Raw genomic sequence first — 22,825 nt, forward strand, 5'->3', positions numbered from 1 at the left:
TTATTATTATTATTATTATTATTATTATTATTATTATTATTATTATTGGGAGAAAACGAACTACTACTGTTGTTGCTCACATTATTATTATGCAACGGACTTGTTATTGTGTTTTGTTGATTTATAGTGTTCACAGTATTTAATTGAGTAGCTATTTGTACACGTTTGTTACTTTTCATGCGGCCACACGGTACACACAACATGGAACAGTGTTCTCTTAATTTAGTTATATGATCAATACGATATTCATTAATCCATTTCACTTTTTTGTGTTTAACCTGTTTCAGTTTTTCACCATTCGGTGACATCAAAACGGATTGTTGCGTGACAGGCATTCCTTCTGGTTTAGTAGCACCACAACGCATACAAATGCTACAACGCTCACAACTCCAGCGGTCTGCAAATATTTATTATATTTATAATAAGCTTTATTATAAAGCTTCACTTTATTAATTATGTATAGCACTTACAATCCGGCACTGCTTTAACGCCTAGGCAGTAAATGTGATAACCGCGGTCGCATTGCTCACAGAAAAGCATTTTATTTTGATCTTGTCGCCGTTTACATTTGACACAACACTTGCAATCAACACATTGCCAATTATAGTTACGTACCCGCACAGCCATACGGTGTGGCATTTCAACGCAACTGGAATGAACTGTAAAAGTGATATATAGAGAAAAACCGGTTCGTTAACTGATTGATGAAATTTGATTTGATGCAATAAAATCTTACCTTTTCGCCGGCAAGTATAGCACTGTATAAATAATTCGGGCATATCTTTTAGATTGCGATTTTGTGGTCGTTGACATACCGAACAAATTGATATTGTGGGGAATTCGTCATCTGTTGATTCTGCGACGATGGACGTTGTTGACGATGAAGCAGAACTGCAGCTATCAGAATCCTATTTACCATTTAATTTAAAAATATTAATTAATAAAAGCGGAAATATATATATATATAAATAAAAAAAAAAAAAACAAAAAAAAAAAAAATTTTTAATTCTTTTTACCGTTTCACTTGAATTACTATCCTCCGATGTTGAACCTGACCCTGATTCAGTAGAACTAGCCAACGTTTTATGACCCGGCAAGTGAGGTAATTTAAAGTCTTCTCTTTTACTGGAAAGTTTTGTACGTGCTCTTCTTGAACGTCGCTTTTTAACACGTTCCTTGCTTGGGCAGGTATTGAAATTTTTATCTGTAACAGCTGTTTCAGCCGCCGAGTCGGTATCAGTGCTGCAACTATTATTAATAGTTTTCGAAGCATATAGTCCTTGCATAGGATCCAGGAGTGTGTTAAGAGGGAAACGTCTAAAAAGTTTATATAATTGTTATTTTTGTTGTTGTTTACTTAATAACCTAAATGCAATTAATTAATTATTGAATTTTGAAAGCTTGCCTTAATTCTTGGGCGGTGTAATCATAGTATTTCTCACAAAATTGTCCTGGCACTAAAGACAACGGATAATAGATATCTCTTAGCGGTGGCGGATCACTTATACGCACTTTTAATAATGTGGGAGGCTCGGTTAGCTGCGTTGATTTGACTGCCATTGCCACAGCCTCAGCTACAGGACGGTTAACTAGAGTGGCTGTAGGAGATGTAGCTGGCATCGGTTTATTGATCGTAAACGTTTGTAGATCCAAGCAATTTAAACGCTCTTCTTTACGTCTATTTTATATGAAATAGTAATGCATTACATCATAACAAAACGACTTTAATTAAAAAATCCTAAGAACATTCCCTTGCACTTACGTCTTATTAAAATATGCATTCCACTTGCTAGCCGACAGCATGGCCCGATCACGAGCTTGCAATCCTCGACCGGTCACATTCAAGCCCAATGCCTTTTGTTTAGCCTCTATTTCGCGTAAATGCTTTTGCCTTACAAAGTCTTTATATTCCTCGTACTTTTCATAAAAGTCAGTGTACATAATGTCCAATATATCAGAGGCCCATACAGCGGTAATGCCTAAATCGCACATTTTCTCAGACACCAGTCCCTTCTCTTGTAGCCAATTGCGTTCTTCCATATCGATTTGACGACGTGGCAGATCAGGATATTTTCGTTTGAAACTTTTTATGCCCAAATATAAAGCAACCTGCTCCTGTATCATAAATGTGTCACGATTTTTGGAGGGACAACAACCCTTAGGCGGTGGCCAATCATATTCTGCTATCGAGGCTACCGTAAATTCCGTACTATAAAAAACAAAAAAAAAAACAAAAAAAAACATTTGAAAACCCGTTCTTCAGATATTGCAAAAGACTCTTACTCTTCGGCCACGCACACTTCCATTTTTTTCTTTTTCGGTTTTTTAACGGTTGATGCAGAACCGCCAGCAGTAGAGGAATTTTGCGGTGTGGAGGGTACAATAGACATTTGAGAGACATTTGGATCCAAAATACTATTACAGCTAACCACCGACGATTGAGATTCTTCATTGTTCAAAAATTCCGGTTGCCTGCGAAAATTATTTACAACCAACAATAGCTTGTGATTTTAATATTCAGTGAACATATTTATTACCGTATTTGTGATATTTCTAATTGAGACCCTACTTGTGCTGGCGATACTTGAATTTGGCTTAAGTCGGCACTCATGCGAGTATCCTCCTCAAATACCTGAGGCGACTGCAAAAATAAAACAAATCAGATATAAATTTCAATTTACAATGAAATTGTCAAACTATCTAACTAACCCAGAAAAAAAGCCTCATTCGCCTCATTTTTTTTGTTTTTCTTTTTGTGCATATATCAAGGTATCGAGAGAATTGAATGAAAGCTGAAACCCCTATGCCGATATTTCAAATATTGATTGCATGATATATTGGATGTGAAAAGCGAGAAGGAAGGAACAAAGTAAGAGCATTTCCTTCTTTTTTTTTTGGAATAAATTATGAATCGTATGTCGGTGATTTTCGTTCGGAGTTTGATTGAGCAAGACCAAAATCTGCTCCGGACTTTAAATGATTTCATTTCTCGACACGATTACTGAAAATTGGACATAACATCCAGAATCGATTAGTGAACTGTTGTGTAGAGGCATTTACAAAAGTTTTGGAGGAAAACAGACTCAGTTTTAGCTATGGAATTATGCATAGAAGCAATACAAACCAATCAAATGGTGAGTAGATGGAAAAAATTGAACATTTTTATATTATATGCCGTTACATATAATGAAAGGCAAACACAATTCTCTTTTACTGTAATTCACCACACAACGCACGAAATTTTCTCTTCTATATGGTCCTCCTCTTCGATGCAGATATCACGCACACAAGGCGAATGAATCGGACACCCGAGTTTAACCTTTTAAGTTTTAAGTGAACGAAGAGAGCAACAATAAAAAAAAAAAAAAAAAAGTATAGGAAGGGCCCCCCCCCCCGCCGGCGTACTAAAATACAAGACCAAGAGAGAACATAGTCGGCAATTTTAAGTTGGTTTTTTTTTTTGCTTTTCTTTTTTCTTATTGACAGAGCGGCGAAAACAAAAGGCAATTTAAAGAGATAAAAGAGAGAAAAAGAGACTCAATTTAAAATTTGCACCATTACTAAACGCTTTTGCTTTATAACCAATTCATGTATATATATGTAAAATAGAGGCAAGTGTAATAAATTCACAAGTCACGCAAAAAGAAAGAAAAAAAAAAAAGCAAAAAAAAAAAAAGAGCAAAAAATTCAAATGCCTCGCTTGAGCAAAACAGACTTGGACGTACGTCTAACACATTATTGCCCCAATAAATGTGGTAAGCTAAAGTGTGAATATATGTAGTAATATAATTATTATTATGTATTTTACAGATATAAACGCCTGTGTGTTTTTTCAACACTAAACATCCTTACGACATATGTTGAAATATAGAAATTTTGCGAAGAGCAGCAGAGCAGGCACCGCCGCATTGCAAAGCGTATATATATATAAAAAAAAAACAACAACAAAAAAAAAAAAGAAGAAGAAAAAAAGTGCACTTTTTTCAGTGTACGATTTATGCGTCATTCGTGTTTGGATTTGCGTTTAATATTTTTTTTTTTTTCTTCTTTTTTTTTGCTTTATTTTTCCGCTTTTTGCTCGTAAATAATTGCATAACCTATTGTTTAAAATATTACAATCGCTTGTATTAGGTAGACTTGTAAATTGCTTTCTCAAGATTTCCCTGTTGACTCCTCCTACATACGTTAAATACGTTTTACACGCGCATATGTTACGCAGCGATCACGCGCTACCCATCGTATAATTCGAAATATCATTTCAATCGTCAGGAAGCACGAGTTAAAAGGGGGAAAAACCTTTCATTAAACAAAATATTTATGTCCTGCTGTCTTTTGTTCTTAGGTAAGAAAATAGAAAGTGTTAAAGTTGTGTGCGCGCGCTGTTTAACAATTTTATTTATGTAAAAGCATGCATGCGAACCATGAGGATATATATACTAACTGTGTTAACTCCCTTTGCAACATCCAGAAGTAAACTCTAGAGAGACCGTACGAAGCCTGTCCGTCTGTCCCCGTCTATATAATATCTGTTGTAAACACACTCCTTGCCGCCAGAATGAAGCTATCAATTTCAAATTTGACAGAATCATCGGACGTTCTTGCTAGCAGGTTAGTATTAAAACTAAGTCAAAACGATCGAAGGAGACGCCTACAATACCACGTAAACTGTGAGAAACTCGGTTTTTCGAAAGAAATCAAAAATTGGGTTTTTTTTTTTACTCATTACTTATAAACTGCAGTAGATTTGAACGTATATTCTGCAGGCGATACTGTAGTATCTGTAAAAAAATTGGAAAAATTAACCACGCCCATTCAATATTATAGTGTAACAAAATTTACTTTTTTTTTTTTTTTTTAGTACATTTTTAACGCGTGGACGCAGCAAGCTTCAGAAAGCCCCTTAAAGTATATAAATTCAATTCGCTACAAGCATTTAAAAAATTTTTTGAAAATCCTTCTTTGAATTGCGATAAGAAAATTAAATTTGTCTGTTTTTTGAAGAGAAGTTCTGGAACGACTTTTATCTCAAATCAAGGCGAAATCAACATCGAAACCAAGTAATTTTTAGATTATGAACGTGTTTCAAAGACAATAAAAATCATTTTTGTTTTTTTTTCTATTTGAATATTTAAATAGCCCTGATAAGTACTCGCTTTGAACTTTTTATGTGCTTTAAAGTAGCAGTGGTTTTTTTTTTTTTTTTTTTTTTTTTGAGGTACTTCAGGCTGGTACCACGCAAAATTTCCAACTCAGATCTACAGTCTAAACAACAGTTAATTTTTTGCACCGGTGAACGGTAGATGCTAGATGTATGGCAATTATTGATCAAGAATGCTTTGCACTTTTATTAATGCTCCAAAATAAATTAACGCATTAAGAAAATGACGATTAATTGAATAACCTTCTGAGTTAAAGTTAAAGTTAAACTTGAGCCAAAACTAAAGCCATCGTTTTACAAGCTATGGTTCCCATTCCTTAAGTTTTAAGTTCAACCCTCGCTTGCGTACTGAGAGATATGTTTATTTCACGACTATGCGTATTACCCATATATTTAGAAAAGCTATGCTTGTCCAGCTCTCCGGTTGGTCAACTTAAGATTAGTTAAATATCTGACGCTGGCACTCATATCGTATGGAGTCTATATACATGTGTGGTAGGTAAATTAGATTACGTACCTAACAAAAAATTGCAAACTATAGTAAAAACAGACAGATATCTTTAACAAGCGGAAACAAGATAGGATATCATAATATTCTTTAGAGATATTGGGTACTGATCTTCCAACACATTCTAATACCAGAAATCTGGATTTTCGCCACAAGGTCAAATGGGCACGAACACCAAGATACTTATATGAGGCTATTGAATTCGCATAGTCTGAACGGACGATTAGAATCTAATCCTGCCTGCTCAGAAGTACTTAATAAATCGTTAAGACTACTCCTCTTTGGTAATGTGTCGTAAGGTTATGGCCCTCGTTACCACGACTTCCATAAACCACATCTGGATCTTGACGATATTTCTTATATTGTCCGATATAGTTATGCTATCAACTTTTTTTATTTTGCGACTGTGCCGAAAGAGACTCTATAGTCTAACTGCCACATCATCGATTGCCTCCTCTAGATGAGAAACCAACCATTTTCTGACCTTCACGACGTTCAAGTTTTTCACGACATGAGCATTCAAACTTTTTTAATATGTCTTGAAAATAGATTGCAGACGGATACCTCCACGTCCCTCAAACGTAAACACGTAGTATCATCAGCAAATTTCTCACATTCGTGCACACTTGTGACTTGTTGCTTAAGGTATATATCATTTATTAAACGTAAGTTTTCTAGAAGACATCCAACCCAAATATGATGATCACTTAGATGACTATCAATTATGATAACTGTAAAATGACATAAGCGCGTCTACAGTTGCTGCCATCAAGCACATTGTATTTAATTTACAAAATTAAAACACTATAAAATTTTAACTAGTAGTTTATTAGAAGGGTTATAACGATCGTAAATTAGTGCTAATAGTGCATTCAAGTTGCTATAAAGAGGGATCTCGTTACTGAAAATATGTTGAAATATTATGTAATAGGCAGAGTTTAAAAGAGACTGCAAGAGGCAGCATGAAGTTGGAAAGGAAGTTCCCTACGAAAATAGGCCCATTTTACGAATAGGTTGATAAACTTGATATACGCTCATCATTTTTATGAAGGTAACCACATTACCACGTTTGGATATGCTCTTTATAAAAATTGGAGTTTTTCTCAATAGGTTGGAATATTTTTTGCGCACACTTTCGGATGGATATGGATATAGTAGCGCTTATCGATTGCATTTGTTTAAATAATAAGCTAGCTCGGGTATTTACTGATTTATTAAAATTCTACTTACTGGACTGAAAAGACCTTTAATACGTTCGGGATCGGGGGTATGTTTAAGAGCGCCTACGCAACGCGGCCGACTCATTGCAATGGCTTTAGCAACGGCACTTGCGCCACGTCCTAAACGATGAGCTCGATGACCGCGGCCACTACCACCACGGCCAGCACCACCGCGACTGCCCCTACCCCGGCCACGACCACGACCAAGTGTATACGATGTGGAAGAGGTGCTTGTCGCCGAATCATCTATAAAATAAAATCAATTAGTAGACGTAAGAAATTTACTTCGAGTGCTTCTTAAAGAACTAACACACTGATAAAACAGAGAGAAACAGAGAAAATCGAAATGTTCTTCTTCTTTAAAATACCTATATGATATGAAAAATTATATTTAATATTATATTAACGTAACATAACATATATGTGTGTATATGTGTGGATGACTACTTCATCAAACAAATAAAATAAATCGGACAGAGTGAGTGTACCTATATGTCTCGAAAATGAATTTTACATTCCATTTACTTACCTCCCGAATTGTCAGCGCTACTTTCATTTCGATTATCATCCATAAGAGCTCTCATTTCTTCATCTTGCATTTCATTTTGCGTCCGCGTCATAAATAGGGGAGGTCTTAATTGCTGAGTTACGATTATGGAGGAAAAATCATTTGGTCTAAATACCACATCTGGTAAAGGATCTGAAGATGAGAGAATAGTCGTTGGTGGTAACATAGAATTATTACTACTTCCTCCGCCACCCACGCCTCCGCTTACACAGCTGACGCTAATGCCGCCACCGGCGCCACCACTACTACTGTTGGTTTGCTGCGACTGCAAAGAGCCACCAACATCTGCTGTTGTCGTAGTAGCCGTAGTGCTACTATTACTAGCACATGACGACGACGAAGACATGGTAAGATCTATTTGTGCGGCCATATTTAACACATTGCTATTGCTAGCTCCTGCGGTTGTCACCATAGCGCTGGTTGCGTTCGTCATTAAACTAGCTGAACAGGTAGAGATGACAGATGACATACTGGAGTTTGAACCGCCACCAAAATGATTGAGTATGCTTTCACTAGCATTATTTTTGTGCTGTATTGTTGAGGTCATCATTGTACATTTGCTGTCAGTTGTTATGGGGGTGTTTGTGTTAACATTACTATTTCGTGTCTTTACTTTAGTTTCTGTTGTTACATTTACCGTGGGTGTCTGACTACGCCGTGACGATCGCAAAGGTGCACGTAGAGTGCGTTCCCTTTTTGGTGTTTCTAAATCCTCAAGATCTTGTCTGCTGCTGTTGTCATCGCCGCTAGCTGCTGCTATTGTTGATTCCAATTGTTCATCTATGATAGGTAAAGGCTGCTCAGCAGCCACCATATCAATCGCTAAACGTTTACGCAATAATTGCACCCGTCGCGATTTAGAGGCTTGCTCAGCCGCGGTTGCAGCCAATACAGGTGTGGCGTTAGCATCCTTCATGTCAATAGAAGACTTCTTCGGCCTGCCACGTCTTTTGCCTTGAGTAACCGCCGTTAGCTCGCTTACGTTATCTGTAGTATTAATACGATTTAAATCCAAACTATCGTTAGAATTAAGTTGGGTGGGGTCCACTTCATCCATGGATATTGGCAATAAGTGCTCATGACGTTGTTTTCTTAATCTCTGATGAGTAGTGGTAGCACTTTGAGCCTTTTGTGGGACATTACACGATGTTACTGGTACGACAGCTTCGTTCTTTTGAAAACTCTCTGTCGTTTGACACTGAGACATAACATTGTTGATTTGAGTAGGAGACGTCATTATTACCGTTGGTGAGGACGTTCTGTCGTTATCTGTCAGAAAAGTCACTGTCGCCATAGTACTGCTATCATTTTCAATGCAACGCAGCTTAATCGGTGTCATATCCAATTCCATATCATTGCAATTATCTGGTGTTGAAATAGAAGCGGGTCTCTTTAAATTGGTGTTATTTGCAAAAGTTGAAGTGATCACCGTATTATTGTTGTGTGAGAAAACTTCGAGAGACGCATTGCTTGTCTCTAAATGATGTTGGTGGCTATGCAAGCCATTGGGTAGCACGGATTTCTGATTATCCAGAACAGGACTTATTGCTCCAGGTCTATCATCTAAGGAACGCCGTGGGCTCCCTTCAGGTGTGTCTAGAATTTCAATAGAATCAATGATTTTCTCTGATACCGTTCCTCTAGATAGGACATCTGCATTGTGGTTGGTTATCGCACACGCAGCCTGCGATAAAATATTTATGTTAGAGGTGCCGTTTGCCATCAAACGTTCAGCTAGTTGCGGATATTTTAAGGAGGCCGGACTGACAGTGCAAAGATTAGTTTGTAAAGTTGGCAAAGCTACCTGCTCGTACAGTTGCGATGGCATTCGTAAAGGTGGAGGTATAGGTTCCCTCTGCAAGCACTCGAGCAATATATTTGTAGCTGGAACTGTTTTCGGAGCTTCACTGACCGCACAATTACTCTCCTCGTTGTAGTTGAAATGAGCTGGTGAATTACCCGGCGATGGAGAAGACGTCAGATCTACTGTATCAATAATATGCGCCGCTTGCGACGGTAGTTTAAGTGGTGCTAAAGAACCATTTGTCACAGTTATGGGAGGGTCGTGTTCAGTAAAGTGTTCTAGATTGTTAAACATTTGAGGATCATGTTGCTGTTGAAGAGTCTCGTCAATATCCATATCATCTGAGTTGCGTCGGTTCTTTTCGACTCTCTGTACGTCGCTGCAGTTGCTAAACAATACCATTGCATTAGTAATGTTGTCACTGAAACCACAAAATTCCTGACTACTGCTGGACTCTCCACCATTGGCTACATGTATAAGTTCATCGAATTCTCCGGGTTCTCTTCTTGCAGCAGGAACACCAACACCAACAACCGTTTCATTTATTGTATAGGCAGCGGATGCCGATTTGCTCACTGATACATCTACTTGCGGGTCACTTTCTCGGACTACTTTCATTTTGAGTTTCGGTGATCCCAAGTTTTTGATAGTCAATTTAGGTACTAACTTAGCTGACGCCATAGCCTGCCGTTCTCTTTCTTCTTCCATTTCACCTTCTGTAGAATCATCGCCTGCACCTCCACCGCCACTACTTTCTATGGGAGAAGTTCGTCTTATTGTTAAAGGTTTTAAACTATGTTTCGATTTTATGTCTCCTTTATTTTGGGTTTTGATTGTCATCTTAGGTACAGTCACTTCATGTTCATTGGCGGACAGCGCAAGCAAATGATGATTCGTGACAATCATGTCCGTCTGTTGGCGGGATATTGTTAGTTTCGGTACAGCTTGTTTAGGAGACGACGGACTATTAGAAGTTTCCAGTTGCGCCACATTGATCGTAAGTTTCGGTACGACCGCTGCAGTTTCACTGTTATTGGAAGTTTTTATAGTAATTTTTGGAATTTTTTCGTTAATTTCGTTTACCGGTGACTCACTGCCATCTTCCGGGATATCCAGTGACTTGGTTTTTATAGTTAATTTGGGTATGCCTGATGTGTTTATACTGTCGTTATGCTGAGTTATTATAACGGCATGCTCCTGTCCCGTTTTTATAGTTAATTTGGGTATTTTAGCACTTGAACAATCGTCCATTGCTTCATTGCAAATCGGTAAACATGTCTTAATTGTTAGTTTGGGTATTGTTCCAACACATGCCCCAATCGCCGCACTGTTGCTGGCAGTATTTTCAGAGTTTTCTTTTTCTGCGGGTTTTTGTAACGATTTAATAGTTATTTTAGGTATGCTTTGGACACCCGCTGCGCATGTATTACCGCTCGTTAAGCATTTATTATTTAAACAATTAATGGCTGGAGAGGACAAAGACAATGAATTCGAAGATGACGAACAGGACGTGGTACTTGAAGCAGGTGAAACATTGCTAATAATTGATTCGCTATGGCCATCTACACCAGTTTTAATGGTTAACTTTGGCAGCGGAGGCGTAGCGGCCGCGGGCTGCATTGCACCACTACCACTGCTACTACCGCCTATATCCGTAGAGGACGAATCATTTATTTTTATAGTCAACTTAGGTACAATGGAGGTATGCGATGTACCGTGCTCCTCATTTACAGCCGCTCTTATTGTCAACTTGGGCACTATATGCGGCTCGTGGCTGTGCTTTTTACAGACTATCTCATCTTCGGCTGAGGAGGAACATTCTTCTGATGAGCCAGTAACGTCAGGCGTTTTAATGGTGGGATGTGAATGCGAACCATGCAGGTTGATTTTCAAGGGTTCTACTTTGCGTAAATCATCGTTCCCAACCACGCTCGGTGGTGCTATTTGACATATTTGAGATTCCGGTGCTGTTGTAGACGTTTTGCTTAGTTTCAATATGATTTTATGATTTTCATTCGCGGACAGTGAATCACTGCCACTATTACGGCTAGTAGCTGCTGTATTCATTTCATGTGAAGTCCCTGCACCACCTGCTACCGTGGTAGGCGCCATATCGCGGGCGACCATCTCGTTTATTTTGGCAGTTCTGTTGCTATTAATACTAAGTTGAAGGGCTCTTGAAGATGTACCGGCCTCTGATCTCGCGACCAATGCATTTAAAGCATGCTCTGAAGTTGAGGGCATAACCTCTTCCGAGCTTACGGCATCTGAAGAATATGCTACTGCATCGTAACCCACTGTGCTGCTGCTAATGCGAGCCGGTGAAGTTATCAATGAATCCAATTCAAGCGCTATCTCCTCGCCTTCACCTTCACACAACGGCAAGAGACATTCACTCGACGTGGACGTTACTAGTTGGTCTTGCTCTTCCACCGTCGAGGCGCGCAATGAATTTAATGCCGTTGCGCTGGCTGCCTGGCGACAACTAACATAAGCAATTACCTGTTGTTGAGGATTATGTTGCTGCTGTTGCTGTTGCTGCTGTTGTTGTTGCTGTTCCGTATCTGTTGATTTACGCCTATTGGTAACATTCATTGCTTCTCACAAAAAGGCTTAGGGAGTCTTAATAATTTTCCTAGTGCTTACGCTGTTCCTGTTTTCGTTATCGGGATAAAAAAAATCCGATAATCAAAGCCATTTAATACGGTAAAGACAACATTTTTCTTTTCCTGCTGTTATAACGTTGATATCGTTTCTTTTTGATATTTTCCACCTACAATAGCCAAAGGTAGCTACAGGTTACTGCTGTGTGTTTTCTTTGACTGCAAATCAAAATAACAAAAAAGAAATAATAATAATAATAATAATAATAATCTTCAACGATATAATGCTACACACATGTTTGCTTTTGTGATATATATGTAAATTCTGTTTTCATTTCCAAGTTGAAATCTTGCCGCCAACAATTCGCACCAACAAACAAATTCACGTTCTTCTAATAATGCTTTACTTCTAATTTACTCTCTTTTCTGAATATCTTCTTATTTTTTTTTTTTTTTTTTTTTTTATATTTCGTTTTCTATTCAAAATTCTTAGTATTTACAATAATTATATTCTCTCATATACACATATATTGTCTCTCCCTCTCTTTTGATTTTTTTATATGTTAATCTTGAAATTTTCATGAATTAAACATATTCAGGTTATTATTGTTGTTGTTGTCGTTAAAGATTTCGTTGTTTTATGCATAGGATTTCAGTCTCTCAAAGGTAACAGAGTGGCAAGCGTCACATGTGCTATGTGCAGTTTCACGCTCGCTACCATGTTATCGCATTTGCAAAAGCACACTTTGAATAGATTTTTAGCTACACGCACACACAGATAGAAAACAAAAATTAAATGCATAAAATAATATATTAAAGCGAGTGAATGCTGTAAAAATATTTTAATACGAAACAAAAAATTTAAGTTAATCGTGTGACAATGAACTCGCGTGCGCGTGTAAAAATAATATCTACACATATACATGTATATGCGTAAGTTTTAATGCCTACGGAGAAGCGAGGTGGGGTAGGTTGTTTCTCTTTTTTTATAGTCATTAAAGATATAAAAATATAAAAACAAAAAAAAAAAAACAAAAAAACAGGTCAGTAGTAAGTAATGAGTTAAGAAGTTGGTCATATAAACCAGTTCTACATAGTGCAATTGGCATCGACAAAATTTTATGAAAATATCTGAGACCATAAGTCAGAGTCAGAGATTTTCCATCATTTTTCCCGATTCTGATTTAAATTAAAAAAAAATTTATGAATAAATAAATAAATAAATAAATAAAATAAACAAAATTGTAAACTTTCGCTTCACAACAAGAATATTTCTTACATTATTATGGTGTGGATCAGCCGTTGGATCCAACATCATATGAGCAGTTACAGCTATACGTTCACTGGGATCGCTAAAGACAACTACTGCTATGGCCATAACAAAATAATATTTGCCCAATTAAGTCACCTTGTTAGATTCAAGGTCGTTTATACTCAAGTCACCATAAGGATAACAAACTTCCAAGCTCTCAAACCGGATATTATTAAATATAAAATCGATTCAATTAATTCCCTTCATATATCCCTGTCAATACCGACTAATATTCTTTAATGTATTACAACATATCTGCAATTCCCCTAAATATTCTCTCCTTTTCTCTCCATCCATTCATTCATGCATTTCAAATTTGTTCACTCTACTTTGTTAAATCCCAAAATCGTCCCAAATAAATTTATATTTTGGGGAGGGAAATGCTTTCTTTTCATCCATTACTAATTTTGATATACCGACTAAAGCTTGAATATGCGATTAATACGTGAATGTCTTCTTATTTGTACTTAAATATCCGTAAGCGTCGATTAAAACAATTCGAGATTAATTTTAATATTTTCAAATGTCAATATACTTGCCTGCCTAGAGACATCTTCTTGAGCATGCTTCGCCTATTGAGAATTGATCTCCTAATTAAATATTTGCCAAGCAATCTGCGTAGGATCAGTTTAAAAGCATTTTTGCTTATTTTCCCCTGCTCCATGTAAAATTGTTTTCACTTTCACTTTTTGACCATGCCCATATACTGGAAAAAAAGGAAACTACTTCTTTTAGTATCGTTTTCCAAACAAACAGAGTAGAGGACAAATCCGCGGCATCCCTTAAGCAAGAAAAATTCATAAGAAATGCAAAATATATTCGCCGCGAAAGCGTAGTAGTACTTTGCGTGAACATATACAGTTTTAAAAAATTAGAAATTTTGACGTATTAAGGTAGGAGAAAGATCGCTTTGATAATGCATCGCTTCTTGATTGCAAAAACAAAAAATTTCTTACAACAATTAATGATCGTCGGTTACAATATAAAAAAAAAAGGGGACCAAAAAGGTTTTGAAAAAGTTAAGCACTTCCAAATATCAGCCTTGGGCTTGCGAGCATAATAAATAAACCAAGTGAACCCAACCCACTACCGTTGTCTACAAAACAAAACATTCATAATCACCCATTGAGCATTCAGTCAGGCCCATTGTAATGTGCCTGCAGAAACTTGACATATATATAAAATTCTGCAGACGCAATCTTTAAAAAAAAAAAAAAAAAAAAAAAAAAAAAATTAAGAAAGTTATATTCGGCGGGGGCGAGGAGAATCTCGCATACCCGCCGCTATGCTTTTCTTGTTCTACTCTCCAAGTTCTTTAATTTGATACCCATATCGCTGGTATTATTAAGAAAAAATTAATCGCGCTGCCTACTATAGTCATATTAAAATTAACCTATTTTTAGGCAGATAATATCTTCATTTAAGGAATGTACAAAACAGTTTTAAACATTCGGTCTTGTTTGCCTTATGATAAAAGTAAGCATAAAACCTCAAAAAAAAAAAAAAGGGTGGGGGGCGGGGGGGACGACGACTAGCAAAAAAGATGCTGCTTCGAGTACAAAATATATATTCTGCCCAAATCTTATGTAAGTTATTTACAAGTTACGGTTAGGTAGAAAGTAGGGTAGTTAGTGATCTGCCTTTCATTATTTTTCAAAACTATAGAAAAATCCGAACAACACGCGATATATTATTATTATGTAATATATATTCTCTCTTCTAAGCCAAAACAACAACAATTTGTAAGCAGTCTCATATGAACACCGGCAATGTTGAACGCACTGACCGACCAAAAGGGTTGCTCCCGAAAATCATTCTCTCTAATTGTAAAGCAAAGGATAGGTGACAACCTAACGATATGCAATCACTATGGTCAAGAGGAGGCTATTTCCCTTATTGGTATCGCTTATATTTACAATAAAAGAAAGGCATCGTGCCACAAGTGCATCGTTGCATCCTATACGCAATGCCAAATATCTCTGCTCCCCAGTGCAGTATTATCTGTTTCTGCAGATCGCATTAAGGAAAAAATGATCATTGCCGAAGCTCACAAAGCTATATGAGGAAGATTTAAGCACGATTTTATCAAACAAGCGCCGGATTATTCAAGAGAACGTTTATAAATGGATAAATGAAATCGAATTTTGCGAAAACAAAAAATATTTTTCTTCACTTAGTCATAGAAATTAATTAACTGATGTATTGTAAATTTTTTCTGTTTTTTTTTTTTGTTTTTTGTTTTTTTTTTCTAACTAAGAATTAAAATATTCAAAACAATGGAAATTTAAAAATTTTCTCTTCATTTTATCCATTATTATATGAGTTTAAGAAAACTAGTGAAAGAGAGAGTAAAAGAAAAAAAGAAAAAAAAAAAAAGTGTTTTTATAGAAGCAAAAGAAAAGAAAAAAAAAATGCTACAAAAAACTTTATTCCGATCGTGCTTTCAAACTCTTGGAATAGTCGTTAAATGTACTTTAATCAATTCGCACACGTCGACGCATATTAAAGCGACTTTTGTTTGCCATTGATATTGATAATGATTCCACAGCCGTCCGTGATTTTGTGAATAATTATGAAAAGAGTACCTTTGGCGCGATTGCTGGCAGAGTAGACAGGAAACTTACTACTCATAAATTGAAAATTTACCAACACACGGCGTGCACTTCTTGTGCATAGTAGATCGATGCATTAAAACAAATCATTCCATTTTTTTAGTGAGTGTAAGTGCGGAGAAATGGATAGGAGGGGATTACGCGCTACTGGTTAATAAATTAATCGCAAATTGGACAATTGGACTACATATATATATCTGCTAATCTCTCTCTCTCTATCTATCTATCTATCTATCTATCTATCCCTCTCTCTCTCTCTCTCTCTCAAACACATCCAAAATTACCACGATATTGACTATCCTATCAGATATAAATATGGCACACATACCGGCTGCACTACTTACTACAAAATCATCAAGATACCATCATTACATATAGTTTATGAACAATTTTCTTCTAACGATTTTCAAATATTTCCATACATTTTTGTTGTGTTAAGATATACGTAGATATAAAGCGATTGCGTAAACTCCTTTCGTTTTTGTTTTTCGTGTGGCATTTTAGGGACGGGGGCGGGGGCCATGTAGAGAAAAGCTAAAAAGGAAAATAATATTATCGCGGAAAAATAGAATTTGGAAAAACTTCTTCCCCAATTATCTTCTATTCTAGTAAAATCCTTACCATAGATATATTCATGATGAGGAATAGTTTGACTGTTAAGCTTTCTAACAAGCAAGTATATTTTAAATAAAGTTAAATTTCATCATAAAAAAAAAAAAAAAAAAAAAAAAAATTTATTTGTATACCTACAAATAGTATTGAACGATTGATGAAATGATTGCCGAAAGTAAAAAAAAAAAAACTCTTCTCATTTAATGATATTTTGATTTATTCATCAATTAAAAAGACTATTAATTAATCAAAGTAGAAATAAGGTAGAGGTGAGAGATTTGGAATTAATGACTCTTTTACTAACTAACTCACAAAGAAGAGACGAAAAATATAAATTTGCCATTAAACGGGATTTTGGACTTAGTGAACTTTAGAGTTCTCCTCCTCCTCCTTCATTCAAACAATCAACGGAAGTTTTTTTTTTTTTTTTTTTTTTTTTTTTTAAAAGTCTTTAAATTAAAATATTTTCACATTCGACACGACACATTCACATTTTACATCACAGTCAATGGGCTAAAAAAAAAAACAAATAAGAGAAGGATCAAACGGTGGCGTGAAAATAAAATAAATTTGACGAGCAAAACAAAACAAAATATAGAAGAAAATTTTACGCTAAGCGTGTAAAACGTTAGCCAACAACGATGAATATGTGCTGCAATGGAATGAATGAAATATAGAATAGCAGCAAAGTAAATCCCGCCAGCAAGGAGAGACAATTCACAATTCGCACACACACACACACTCTGACTCCAACACCATCGTTGTTGAGCAACGTTCAATTGGTTTTTCATTGACACTGAGTCATAGTTACAGCAGAAAGCGAGAAAAACGAAAACGTGTAACAGCAATCAGAGAAAAACAAGAAACGCATGATATAAAATAGGAGAAAATAAAAGATGTAGAGGACAAGGAAGAGGAAGAGGAAGAGAAACAAACATAAGCAAACCCTAAAGACAGACAGGCAGGCAGACACAACATGCATATATGTACTATACTACCAATAATAATAAAAACAGTAAGTAGCACAGTAGCTTCAAGCGAGGCTCGTCCATCCACCGAATCTATATTTTTGTTTTCTTTATAAAACTAAATATGCTATAAAAACAAATTCATTTAATTTTTTGCACTTGTAGCACTAGAGAGATTTTACTTTTACATTAAAAAAAAAAAAAAAAAAAAAAAAAAAAAAAAAAAAAAAAAAAAAAAAAAAAAAAAAAAAAAAAAAACAAATCTTTATCTATTAAAATAAAGATATATATATATACATGTATACAAATATTTGGAAGAGTGGCGACTCGTCAAGCTTTGTTGTTCTATTAATCAAAATTGTTCTTAATTCTGCAAAGTATTTGCGGAAATCGTTATTTGTTTGATTGTGGCACGTGTTAAAAGAGACACTAACAAAAATAAAATGATGAAAATCAAAAATGATTTCGAGAGATATCCCGATTTAGTATTTATAAGTCGAAGCCACTTCTTAACCATCCAAAATATCTATCATATAAAGCGATACAAAATTGAAAAGCAGACTGAAAATAAATCAAAAATAGCCAGCAATAAGAAAATTTGGTCCGATCGGAGTGATCGGTATAACATACTCTACGGGAAGTTGAAAACGATTCATTGGCAAATGCGCCGAAATTCGCAGACATTGCCGAAAGGAATTTGGGGAAAAAAAAAAAAAAAAACAAAGGTTGCACACAAACATTCACATATATATTATATATGTATATTAAATAAGGCTGAAAACCAAGGCATAAATGACTTATTGACAAAAGGAATTCTAAAGCGAGACTGCGAATCATTACGGGGGATGTCATTTTGATAAGGTCGGGCTATTCACGGACAAGGTGTTCGGTTCAGATGACCGTACCTCCGAATGGGGAAATTCGAATGAAACGCTTCTTGCCAAAGCTAAGCATGGCAAATGGTTCGGTAATGATATGGTACTTATTCTCTGCATTTGGATCTGGATCTGATGTATTATATTTTGTTGAGGGCATTTATGAATTCGCCTAAGGTTTTGAACAAAAATTTTACCCCCTTTGTAGGATAAAGAACTAAACTTGATCTTGGTGAAGATTTTTATTTTTATTTTTATCAAGACAATGACCCTAAGCATAAGGCTTGCGATATATGCGATCCTGATGGGTATTATAATTGCTCGCATATCAGATACAGTAAAAGCTCCTTATTCGCGGGGGATACGTTGCATAAAAATGCCGCGAATACGGAATGGTAATTTATATGGGATTATAGGGTATACGTTCCTAGGTGATAAAATGAAAAAAGAAACCGTGAATACGGAATGGTAATTAGGGGATACGTTCCTAGGTGATAAAACCAAAAAAAAAAAAATCAATTTAATTGAATGCGAATGTGCATTCAGTTTTTCCCTCTTTAGGCAATTTGTTATCTGGGGAAATTACTTAGCTGAAATGAACTAGGGATTTGGGATTTTCGCAACAATACTTTATTCATTGAGTAATAAGGTTCCTTTCATTTACATTCTGAAAAGCCGCGAATAAAAAAATTTATAGCCGCGAATATGCGAATAGGTCGCATTTTTTTTTCATCCGCGAACAAACGAAGCGCGAATAAGGAGTATGTCAGCATACTATACTACATGTTCCAACGCGAAGGGCAAAACTCAGTTGAATTCAGTTTTTTGTCAAGTAAAAACAAAACGATGCATTTCAAATATTAATATTTAAGAAAAAAAAAAAAAATAATACAATTAAATGTGGATATGTTGTATGAGTTCCGGTTCAGCATTGAAATGAGTAATATTTTATATATATATATATATTTTTTTTTTTTTTTTTTTTTTAATTATTAATAAAATGAATCAATAAAATATTTGATGACTCGTTTTTAAACGCCTTTCCTTCTTGGATGCAATAAGAAAGATCAAGGAATTAATTTAGCTGTAAAGCTGTACAAGGCTGGCTTACAATGTAAGTGTAAAATTTTGTTTGTTACTATTATTACCACTACATCATTATTAGCAAACAAACATACGGCTTTAAAAGCTCGATAACAGGAGCATATTTGAAATTTGCTATAGTTGTATTCTCGCTGCTACCGCTGTCGTCATCGCTGTCGCGATTGTTAATAGACAAATCATCAGCTGTGATGATATTATTTAAATATTATAACTGAAAGCAAAGCAAAACAACTGAATGTCGGTCATTTCATTGAAAACGAAAAGTAAAACTAACTGCAACAGAAAAAAAAAAAAAAAAAAAAAAAAAAAAAAAAATTGCTGAACACATGGCGTTACAATTTTTGAGATAGTTAAAGGCGTAGAGACAGGCGACGACGGTCATCCTCATCATCATTATCGTTATATGTGCCGAAGGAGAGCAAATGAATTTTGAAAAGCGCAAACTAAACAGGAGAGAGTGAGAGTGTGTACATAGAAAACAGAGAGAAACGCACGTAAAAGCGCAAAAACAATTGTTGCATACTCGCATTGTTTTGGTTTCTGGTCGTTCACCTTAGCTAAACCTAACAACAACAACAACAACAACAACAACGAGAACAACAACGATAATAATAATAATAATAACAAACAGAGGGAAAAAAAAAAAAAAATAAAAAAAAATCAAAACGACATTAACATCTACCAACACGACAAACGACAATCGCAGTCAAGATTAGCCAGTCAATGACAGCAGGCACCGAGCCAAGACAATTGTCCGGACCGGCTTCATTAGTTAAATATATTACCTGTAATATAAACTAACTTTTACGCGTTATCCACTCGGCCACTCGGATAAAATACATTGGCCGTTGAAAGTATTAAATAAATCGAAGGGCTTTTCCTAAATCCCGAAGTTAATCTAACTACTCGAGCAATCAGACACATGGAGTGATGCAGTTCATCGCTGAAGTTTGCCTACTACAGACAGACAAAAAGGAGAGCGCACAACTCAACTGGAGGATAGGATTTTTTCATCGTCCAATTATTTCAATAGTCGGACGGCCCACCGATCACTCAATAACTGCCTCTCTGTGATTTTTAGACGTTGCGCGTAGATATATAAAAATGCTTGCTTAGGGAAGATCTTCATTTTTGACTGCTGTTCCGCGCTTGCTTTATTATTGCGCATCTATCTATGCATTCGTAGCATGATTCATAGTGAAAGTGTAAACGTGGAAAAAACTTGGGCAATGCATGAAACTTCGACGGAAATGGACGATGATGGCTATGATGGTCTACAATTAAAACGAAATTGTTTAATATGTCAACCAAACTAAAATAGAGATACGCAATAAAATTTACTTAAAACTATGTCATTAACTATGTAATGCTTAACTTCATTCTTCTCATTATCGTAGTAATTCACGTTCACTGACCGTTAAGAAGGGTTATAACATTTTAGTACTTCTTGCACATCTTATCCACATATGTAAATCGCGTAATGGCTGCAATTTTAAGATAACATATTGCGGTTTAATTGTAAAAAGGATTGAACTACTACTTTGGCCCCTACATTCGTTTCTCAAGAATACTGGCGGCCATAAGTTCTTCTTCTCGGGTACTTGTGTTGAGCCAAAATGATTATAAAATCAATCAAAATATTCGTATGAGCTTGAACTACAATTTTCCAAATTTCTCAAAATCATTCAGAGAATTGCACACTGTTGCCTAGATAGTGTGCGTGCCGAAGAGTTCATCATTTTGATCTTCATCTTTCTTTGTCGAACTGCCGAAATCGCGAAAATGATGAGAGGAAATTGAAATTTGATGCGAACGTTTCTTGATCGAATAAGAACTCGAGGTTAAAAAATAGTTATGATCTGCCCGCAATAGAATAGTAACTGAGGGCAAAGTGGAAAAAACAGTCCACTTTTGATCAAAATTTGCAAAACTTGCTACCCCAAGTATTCGTCACTGTACACGTTCACTCCAAAAATAGCTGTCGGATCGATTTATCAATACAGGCTCAATATTTGTTAACGAAAAGATTTTAATTCCAATTTAATGGCAATGCATTATGCAATTGGTTGAAGGCACGTGGTAATATGTTTTAGAGTATGTTGGAAATAAATCGAAATTAAAATTTGATCATTTTAATTCTGAACGTGTCAGTGAGCCTTTTTTTTTTTTTTAAACGAAACGCTAAGGTGATTCTAAAAAACAGCTGGATCTCACAGGTTTTCTAAAATATCTTTACCGGATTGATGGAATTGTGAACTAAAATATGAAACCAATCTGGATATTAGTCTGGAGATTAATTCAATTTCTTTTATATTGCGGGCGGGCAGGACACAAACATGTCATAACACAATAATCGCTCGAGAATTATTTGTTCTGAATTTTACCTTTCGTCCTTGTTGTTCACGGCTACGGGAATTGGTCGAAACGAGGAAATTGAAATGTACGAATAAGTGTAAGAGAACTGATTGTAGATATTCGAAATTCTTTTCATACAAAAAAAAAAACATCGTGACACGCCTTTTGATAATTTCTTTTTTTTTATTTGAAGATCGAAGATAAAAAGGATCAAAATGGCGTACATTAAATTCTGAGCAAACTGTTGCTGAGGCATACTTATCTATCTATCATCGCATGTTTTAGTTTTATGGACATGAAAACGGGAAAAACTCCTTTTCTTAACTAACAACAGAAAACAACAGATTGAGCGAAGAAGGAACCAAATGTAAAATTTATTTAAACATATTCGCAACTTTCCCATAAAACTTCACGAAAAGTTTCACGTAATCTAATATCATTTGGTTTTTTTGTTTTTTTTTTTTTCAACAAATACATTTAGGAGAAACGGTGGACATATCATACATCGACTTGATTTTTTCGGGCACTCGTATGTATTTGCCCACGTATGTAATCACGTATGATAAACAAGAAAACCCTTTCCTCTCCATAGACAACGTTTCGAAAATTTAAAATATTGCGCTTCTTTTTTAAAAACTCGAAAGTGCTTACATGTAAAAAGACACCCTGACAGAAGGCCAAGCTAATTGCGTTTTAATTATCTGTACGAACACATTACATTGATTAAGCTATAGGATCCTCCGTAAGCCGCCAATTACATTATTACAAGCTCTCGTGACAAACTAAAAAAAAGCAGCATTAATGTGATAATGTAACAAACAAACAACTGGGAATAAGAAGCAGCAAACAATGAGAAGAAGGAAGAGAGAAAAAAGAAAGCAAAAGAGCGAGCGAGCGAGCGAGCAAGAGAGAGAGAGAGAGAGAGAGAGATAAGCGAGCGAGCGAAAGCGAAAGCTAAAGCAAAGCAAGAGCGAAACCAAAAAAAAAAAAATACATATATATATATATATAAAATAATAATCCGAAAACAAATTAAAAGTACTTAAGAGAGAAAATCGGCAATTATTAATATAGTGAATATATAATTTTAAAAAAAATTAAAATTTATTCAAAGTACAACAAATGT

At 35.6% G+C, this 22,825-nt stretch overlaps 1 protein-coding gene across 1 annotated transcript in view; it reads right to left on the reverse strand.

The window, feature by feature from the left end:
* Positions 1-22,825, reverse strand: part of LOC119644761 (supporter of activation of yellow protein) — a 28,460-nt gene that overhangs the window by 5,095 nt on the left and 540 nt on the right. The window contains exons 2-11 of the mRNA XM_038044484.1: positions 7,416-12,080; positions 6,897-7,132; positions 2,538-2,641; positions 2,284-2,472; positions 1,763-2,209; positions 1,406-1,678; positions 1,017-1,317; positions 737-908; positions 471-659; positions 1-397 (exon numbers count right to left, since the gene is read on the reverse strand). Of these exons, the coding sequence (XP_037900412.1) occupies positions 1-397; positions 471-659; positions 737-908; positions 1,017-1,317; positions 1,406-1,678; positions 1,763-2,209; positions 2,284-2,472; positions 2,538-2,641; positions 6,897-7,132; positions 7,416-11,853 (6,746 nt within the window). The 5' untranslated portion in view covers positions 11,854-12,080. The remainder of the gene's footprint in view (positions 398-470; positions 660-736; positions 909-1,016; positions 1,318-1,405; positions 1,679-1,762; positions 2,210-2,283; positions 2,473-2,537; positions 2,642-6,896; positions 7,133-7,415; positions 12,081-22,825) is intronic.

This window comes from Glossina fuscipes, unplaced genomic scaffold (assembly GCF_014805625.2).
Source record: "Glossina fuscipes isolate IAEA_lab_2018 unplaced genomic scaffold, Yale_Gfus_2 0, whole genome shotgun sequence".
Taxonomy (NCBI): Eukaryota; Metazoa; Arthropoda; class Insecta; order Diptera; family Glossinidae; genus Glossina; species Glossina fuscipes.